Source organism: Perissodus microlepis, chromosome 5, assembly GCF_051167445.1.
Source record: "Perissodus microlepis isolate ML-2025 ecotype Zambia chromosome 5, ASM5116744v1, whole genome shotgun sequence".
NCBI classification, from domain to species: domain Eukaryota; kingdom Metazoa; phylum Chordata; class Actinopteri; order Cichliformes; family Cichlidae; genus Perissodus; species Perissodus microlepis.
The window spans coordinates 8,453,808-8,462,371 of NC_140465.1; the positions used below are offsets into that span (position 1 = coordinate 8,453,808).

Sequence of the window (8,564 nt, forward strand, 5' to 3'; positions counted from 1 at the left end):
AACTCCTCCCTCCTCTTCCATCCACCCTCCTACTCAGAGCTGTGCTGTGAGCATGCAAGGAATGTACAGCAGACCTAATCTCAACAGTCAGCACACTCACACTTGCTCAGTCTTGACAAAAACAGGGCGCACTGTTTGTTGTGCATAGCATTTCATCATTTATTAGGGTTAAATATGTGTGTTGATTAAATCACCTTTATCATTTGTAGGTGTTTGCCCTGATATTCTTAGTGGGTAATTATCCTATTTACATTTCATAATTTTAATTTGATACATGAGCTGTGTGAAGACACCCCTTCTACACCTCAGACCTAAGTGGGATTTATAATCTAGCAGAGGAAGCATTTGTCGTCTACTCTAGTTCAGGGACTGCCCATCTGCCTGCAGAGAGCTCTGTTGCCAGATGGAGGCAGTATACAAATATGTGGTACAACTAGTCTGTGGGTTCTCATGTTGTTGTTTTAACATCAACCAGCCACAGAGAAAAGCAAAGTTACAACATAGAAAGAGGTGAAGTGAAACAGAGTAGTAAAAGCAATGAAACATGTCCACTGTAGCCACTCTCTGTGCTTTTCATTATGCATTTTTTTATCTTTGAAGTTTTTATCTCCTGTTCCTGGTGAACTCTGCTGTTGCTCCCTTCTCTTTTCCAGCCCACTTGTCAACCAATCAGCATTCAGCAGATGCTTACATCATCTGCATCCAGCGACATGCAGTTAGGATCTTGGAGGACTGAACTGGAGCACATCTGGGGTGGGTGAAAACCCTTCTCCCCCCTCTGCCCAAATAGAAATGTGTACGCAGATGGACATATTTGCGGGATCATAAATCCTGCTTTACACTGTTCCCATTTCAATACTTGGGTATAAAGAAGGGGAGGTCTTCATTTGCTTTTTTAGAAGAAAAAAATAAAACAAATCTTCTGTTCTGTTATCAAAACTTAAGGATATTGTACACTTGGTTTGAGGCACTTTTCTTGTAGGACAAAATTGTACTTTGGTCATTGCCTAACTTAGACAGCTAACAAAAGACCAAACAACCCAAGTCAGGCTAATAAACATTATATCAAAAGCTGTGCTCATGATGCCAGCACCAGGCTACACCCACCGCTGACCAAATCCCATCACAGAGATAGTTCACTGGGCTCTAAATGTCACAAAGCCAGTGTGTCTAGAAGGCAATCCAGGGGTGAGTTAGACACTGGGCAGCTGTGGCTCTTTTCTCTGGCAGCAGTTCCAACATTGTCAAGAGAAAGGAACTGAACTGTAAAGCTTCCTCCCGTGGCCACTCATATTTGTCCAGCAAGATCTCAAACAGGCCCCATGGTTTCAGCTTTGAGATGTGTCGCAGATGTCCTGGAGACAAGGAAAACGGACCAGAACACTTTTAGGAAGGAAAAGATGAACTGCGTAAGAGAATTAATAAGAGAGTTAATTAAATAGGTAAAACTTTCTGTGTCAGTCACCAAGAATGAAGGGACTTCATGATTATAAACTACAATAAAAAACAAACAAAGTGATCGCACAATGACACAAAATTACCCTTAGAGTTGAAATATCGTTTAGAATTCCTCCCTGAGAGGGCAAACTGTGATGGAAGAGGTCCTAGTAGCTCAATGATGTGGGCAATGTGATCTGAAAGGACATGAGTACACACCGTACTATAAGCACATAAATCAAGGACAAGAGACATGTTGTGTACACCACAAACCTTCCTCGCGGGAAAATGTGGCTCCTGACTGTGGGTCGAACAAATAGTCCCCTGTGGCCAATTCAAAAGCCTACACAGAGAGGGACAAAAATAAAAATGGTTGTAGTGAATCTATGAATGTCAATGAGATGTGTGACCTTCATTTCTTTCTTCTTTTTTTATTTTGTTTTTACACTTATATCCAGGTATTTAGCTCACCATGCAGGCAGTGCTCCAGATGTCAGCGGGTGTGCCATAGTCAGCACCAATCAGGACCTCCACAGAACGATACTGACACGTCTGGATGTCTTCGGTAAAGTGTTTGTGCTGGCAACAAGATAGATGAGCTGCATACAAGGCTGCACAAAATCTCTCTATATTAAATTAAAGACCTGTGACCCTTAATCTATATGCACATGGTTGTCTAAGCCAGCGGTCCTCAACCCCTGGGCCCGGTCCGTGAGTCGTTTGGCACCGGGCCGCAAGAGTTGAGGCTCGGGTGTGAAATGTATGGTTTTCAGGGTTTTTAGCGGTTTTTAGCGTTACTTTGTTATCGTTTTTAATCGTTAACTCGGTTTCCTGGGTCTTTTCACGTGTGTTATGAATAAACCGGTACTGGTTTTATTTTGTTGTATTTATCCGCGACACCTTAAAGGCGGTCTGTGAAAATATTGTTGGGCATAAACCGGGCCGTGGCGCAAAAAAGGTTGGGGACCGCTGGTCTAAGGTTATAAAGAGAGGCGTATGTAGCAATCTATAAGGTTATAAACATAATTTGATCAAATAATAGGAGTAAAAGTTCATGAATGACCCAAGTTATTAGAGTTCGTTCAAAGGGTAGTGAGGTTTTAGTACTTCCAGAGTTTGCGTACAGTGCCATACGTACAGCCAGGGTGGGATTTGCTTTGGAGATTTGGTGATTTACCCTCTACTCTGGTCTATATGTTCGTCGCTCTAATATATTATTATTACCTCCCCACCACAACCTTCCTGTACAGGTCATCTGTTTTGTCACAAGTTAGAATCGGTGATCAACGATGCTGTACAGATTGTTAGCCATTTTCACACATTAATTAACTCACAGTCAATTGCCGATCTCAGTAAATGTAAGGGAGCTGCCCCCATCCGTGTACAAAGATTTGCAGATGTGCATAAAGGAGGGGTGACGCACTGCTGATAACACTCAGCAGAAAAGTAGGAAAAGCAGACTGTTTTTTAAAGTCAGATTTTAATCTACTGTAGTGGAAATTTTTTTATTTTTCAACAACATTTTGTGCTGTTGAATTTTGAGAACATTTCATCTTAAAGTCAAATGGCACAGCTACTAAAATAGTTGCTGTGTCTGAAGAAGAAAACCTGAAACTGAGAATATTGGACATGTTGATTTCTGTGTTCAGGGTGGGACTAATCCTGGTTCGTGCCCTTTGGATCCATGCACCTGCAAGTGATCAGCTCACCTATTCCTGTTCCTGACTTTCTCTAACATTCACCCTAAACTTTGACATTTTTGTTTGTTTGTGCTGTAAATAAACTTGTTAAACTTTTAGTCAAGAGGTCTGCGATTGAATCCAATCCACCTGAAGCCCTGACAAATATCATTTAAAAAAATTGTCTTGTGACACTGTGGCTATATGTTTATATTCAGATTATAATTATTCTATAGACATTTCATTGACAGCAGGGATAAATACCATAATAGGTTACAGAATAATTGTTATTTTTCTTGCATGCTTTTAAAATGTTACCATAGAAAATAGCATCTTGATCTGTTTTTCTGACTCGGACAAATAAAACGGAAACCATCAGTTGTAATGAACTGCTCAGGATTGCTACATACGCCTCTCTTAAGCTACATGTCAGCCCACACAGTCTCACAAGCGACATATGGCAGCTGTGTTTTCACCACAGGGCACCGTAAATATGGCTATCATGCCGTGCACCTGCCGCATTGTATCATAATGATGACTTAGAAGCATTTTTAATGCACTCGTGTGGCCATTTATGAAACAGAGTGCATTTTACTTCAAAGTTCTGAGTGTGTTTTGATTAAATGTGGGAATAATACTATAATATTAAATACTTAAAGGTTTAATAAAGCCAGAATCCTGAAGCACAAAGCCCTGGGCAGTTGCAGCTGAATTTATGGTATGACATAGACCAACTCAACTCTAAACTCTGAAAGGCAACAACCGTGTGATCTGGAATTCAGATATTCTCTAGAAATCAAAATTAAACAGAAACATATTCCATAATAAAAATAAATTCACTCACCACCCAGCAGGCATTGCCTAGATCAGCAATCTTGATGAGGATTTTGTCAGCATTGTGAGGCTTCAGTAGGTCCAGAATAACATCTGAGTCACTGGTGCCTTAAGTACATAAAACAACATGATAGCTAAGAAAGTACTTTTACTACTTATGATCCATGTAGCCTTTCAGTTTATGTAAACACACAGCCCAAATTACAGATTTGAGTTTCCACAGAAAGAGGAAACAAACTGTTGGCTTTAGAGTTACTTTCCCTCCAAGAAATCTTCTTAGACTCACCTTGTGGACATGATGGTGAAGGTAGCAGAGAATCTCTGTCTGCAGTCTGATGTAATAACAATGATCTGGATCCAGAGACAGCAGCATCTGTGCTGAGGTCTGGACACGAGCAGAAGGAGTCTCTGAGGCTGTGTGCAGCTAAATTCAATCTGTCTTCCAACAGCAGAGTCTGTCTTCTTACAGTGATGTTAGAACCTGTTAGCTTAGAGTGACAAGTGGAGCCATGGGTGCTAGAGGTAGCACCGACAGAAACGGACACGTCAGGCTTGCCTCGTCGGCTTCTGTCTTTCCTCGTCAGTCGCTTAATTGGACTTCTGGAAATCCTGCTGGACTGTAGGGCACAGTCATACGTGGGAAACAATCAGCAGAGAGCACGGACCGAAGAAATTAATAAGAAATGTGCTTAGTGATTTATCACAAATCCATGCCTGCTTTGTGACTTCCAGCAAAAATGCAGAATAATGCAACTACAAGTGATGTTTCATATTCTATTAGTACTTAAGTGCACAGACAACAGTGCACGTATTTAGCATTGTTTTTATATTTCATACCTCAGCAGTGAATCATAAAGTTTTCACATTAATCCATATGATTTAGAGCAGGTTGCTGACAACAAGCTATGGTGAAACCACAACAGCGGCTATTGGAAGGACATCAAAATAATCAGTTGTGTCTGCTTACTGTTTCAGCATTGCTTAGTGCCCAGTCCTGATAGTCACAGTAAGTTGCCTACTGTAGAATATATACCATAAGTAATACACCATAGGAGCTGTACTCTCTAAATACATGATAACCTGCTCTTTACTTGTCTGTACTCCACTGCGTACAGGAGTTTACAAAGATACTTTTTATAAATGCAGTGCATATATTGCAAACGCCTCTTTCCAGTGTCTCTTTAGGATGAGAAAGAAAGAAAAATATAGTAGAATGAACACATATAACATGCTCTCCAATCTCTGCCCAAACTCTCTGTAAAAGTTACACACACCTGAGTGGGTAGTAAGAAAGAAATGCTGCAATATGAATGCCATAATTATTGATTATATGAATGTTACAAATGCAGAAATAGGCAGAGCATATTTTCTGACTGAGGTGAAGAGGCCACAACTGCTCAGCAACTCAGCAACTGCTGATAAAAATCAAGTATGAACAGTAACTTTCCCCATATCCAGAAGTCTCAGTGCAGTGTGCTTGTGCAAAAGACCGGTTGTTACAGTTTGACAAAGATGTAGGAGCTTATAAGATGCATCAGTATAAAAGCAAAACACCAACTCCATCTTACCCACTCCCCAAGAGTGTGGAAAACCCCAGTCAGCTTTCCGAGTAACTTGGGCGCACTCTAAGTAAGTCAAAGCATAAAAGTAAAGGTCATAATACAATCAGAGCTGAATAAAAATGTATTAATAAGATAATAATATCAGAGGAATATATTTCATATACACACCTGTTTTTCTCTGGAAACTGTGTTCACTGGCAAATGGAAAAACATCAGGAGGGGGAAAAGGCACAAATGTGAACAGCAGTTAAGGTACTTCCTGAGACACAATATAACTGAGTCATATGTAGGCTAATTATTAGCACAACATCGCTAACCTGGTGCGGTGAATACAGGAGACGTGGGCATCTGCCACAGCTTGGTGTCGGCCGCGAGCTTTTGAACATAAACCTCATCCACTCTCAGAAGGATGTTTTCTGGCTTGATGTCTGTGTGAATGATCTTGCATTTAGTGTGCAAGTAATCTAAACCCTGAAGAACCTGTGAGAAGGAACCGTAATCAAATCACTGACATAGGCAAAGACAGAAGATCTTCTGTTTACAGAAAAACCTCAAATAGTGGTCATAGACAGGGGACCATTTCAAAGGTTGGAATAAAGGATTGCACAAAACCTGTCTGAGGATGCTCTTAACGCAGGGAAGAGGGAGGCCTGTGTAGTTAGATTTGATGATCCACCTCAGCAGCTGGTGCCCAAGAACCTCCAGAACCATGCACACATCTGTTGAGCAATTAAGGACCTGCTTTTATACCACAGAACCTGAATATTATACCCTGGGTATTTAGAAGAAGCCAGAATACACTTACAAGATCTGCACCACTCAATGAAATACTACAAGATGCGGAGCAGATAATTGTGATCGACCATCTTTATAAAGGATACGCTCTCCATTCACTCCAGTCACCCTGAAGTCATCAATGAGCTGGACTATGCTGTCTCGTTTAGGATCTTTGGGGTCGCTGTCTCTTACCTGATGATTAAACAACGTATTGAACAAAAAATAAATAAAAATGAAGAGGACACATGATTTCATAACATGGTGACATTATTGTGACTCCACAGTGATGGAAATAAAATAGCAAAATGATTGCAGAAAACCTTTGCAGTTCATTGCACCACTAAACACGCTGATTACTCAGACTTCCGCTCGTGGCCAGACTAAGCCTAACCCTAAGCCAGTTCTGTTACACGAGTGTTTTAAGAGCACTCCAAAATGACTTGAATCTGACAGCAATGTGACCACACTGACGCATTTCAGAAGTTTGATCTCATCCAGTGCCGTCTCTGTGAATGTTTGAGCACTCTTCACCACCTTCAGAGCCACAAATTGCCCTTTCCTGCATGCAAACAATTATGTCAGTGAGTTACTGGATCATATTGATAATTGTTGTGTAAAAAGTCAAGTGGGCCAAACCTGTACTTACACCATATCCCAGCAGAGCCACACAGTAGAGAAATGACCCCATCCCAACTTTTTAACAACTTGGTAACGGTCAACAAAAATGTCACCAATCTCTACAGGGTAGTAACCACCTGCAATGAAATACGCAGCAGATGTGAAAATTGAAGATCTCAACCAGGGGAGCTGGATTTCAGGGTCGGTGCCTTACCCACCTATGCAATAGTCAGCAGGATTCTCCTGTTGCTCATCGTAAAATCCCTGAGGCTCAGGTGAAACAGCATTCCTCTGTACAGTTTGAGGGCAGCGGTGGTCCTGGCTAGGCTTACGAGTCCGTGCTGTGTTAGAAGTGGCGTGGGTCCTGGTTTTGATGGGTGGATTAAAAGAGTTTGTTGTAATCAGCGCTGCTATCGTTGCAGCATACGATGAGGACATGTTTATCTGGAGCCTGATGAACTCGAGCCCAGCTGGAGGAGGGTCAAGAAGACAGCAGCACTCAGGAAGCTTATAACAAAAATGTATCTGCATAGGTTCAAGAAGGAAGGAGGTCCTAAATCATTTCCCGCATGTGTAAAGCAAGAGTTCACTGGCTTGGAGTCTGGCAGCTGGTTTGCATTGTTAGCTACTGACTGCAGCAGGTTGCTGCAATGACATTTTAAAAGAGCCAGTGAATGTGTATGATTATTTTTAGCTGGATGAATGGCATGTCAACGTAAATAGCTCGTGACACCAGCCAGCTGCAACTGAAATCTTACTGATATTGCATGAACTGCTGCAGTGCAGGAGCCACTGCTGTAAACAAGCAATGGCAAACTAGTTCGTTTTACTTCACATTTGTATCACAGTTACAGCGCTTCAGTTTCAGCAAGACAGTAAAACAACTAGACACATACATGCAGGCTAGACACATACATGCAGGCTAGACTGCTCTCATGGCATTCAACAAATAGCTGAACGTGGTGTGTGTGGTTATAAAAGTTTTAATTGGTAGGCTGACACAAGAGGAAATTTTTAAAAGTCACTTTAAAAATTACTCTTTTTTTTCATTTTACCTTTTTTTTAGCAAGGAATGAAAAAAATCATCGGCTCACTGACAGGAAAGGAGCTTTAAACAGAGAGGGGAAAACAGCCCTTTGGCTTACTTCCTCTTTATGCCGCCTAGCTAAAGATTCTTCTGCAATGTGTGACATTCAATCCCTGCACATATGTCTTTTGTAAGGTATTTTGTATTGTACATGTGCTAAATTTGCCATTTCTTCCTCGAAAAGTTTTATTCCGAAAGGGCTTTTTTCCCGTGGGAGACGTCGAGAGTACATCAACTCGGAAACCGTTATCCCTCTCTAAATACCCAGCCACGTTCAAGGAAGAAGCAACTTACCGTTGTGTGCAATGTATCCACTTTTAGTATTTGTAACGCGGGAAATGAACGAGCCTGACACGAGGACATTCTCAGCCCGCTCTCCTCTGTGCGACTGGAAAAACACACTCAGGTCCAGGAATAGCAGCCTGCCGCTCCTGCTACCAGGGGCGCATCCGGATTTTTTTCATGGGGTGGCACACCAAAAACACAATTTCCAGTTTCATTATGTTGTTGTCAAATATAGGTTACTTGAAAAATATGGCAAAAAAGAGAGAAAGAAAAGAATTATATGCC

General features: G+C 41.4%; 1 protein-coding gene across 1 annotated transcript; it reads right to left on the reverse strand.

Annotated features, from left to right (window-relative positions):
• Window positions 1-134: 134 nt before the first annotated feature.
• LOC146386508 (SRSF protein kinase 3-like) lies at window positions 135-8,425 on the reverse strand. Its single transcript, XM_084927605.1, has 15 exons — window positions 8,289-8,425; window positions 7,126-7,377; window positions 6,936-7,044; window positions 6,761-6,848; window positions 6,394-6,481; window positions 6,125-6,231; window positions 5,830-5,992; window positions 5,681-5,706; window positions 5,519-5,575; window positions 4,237-4,567; window positions 3,961-4,058; window positions 1,909-2,016; window positions 1,711-1,780; window positions 1,542-1,634; window positions 135-1,355 (listed from the first exon to the last, which is right to left on the reverse strand). The coding sequence occupies exons 2-15, from the start codon at window positions 7,343-7,345 to the stop codon at window positions 1,171-1,173; spliced, it is 1,743 nt and encodes a 580-aa protein (XP_084783731.1). The 5' UTR covers window positions 7,346-7,377; window positions 8,289-8,425; the 3' UTR covers window positions 135-1,170.
• Between the last annotated feature and the right edge of the window lie 139 nt (window positions 8,426-8,564).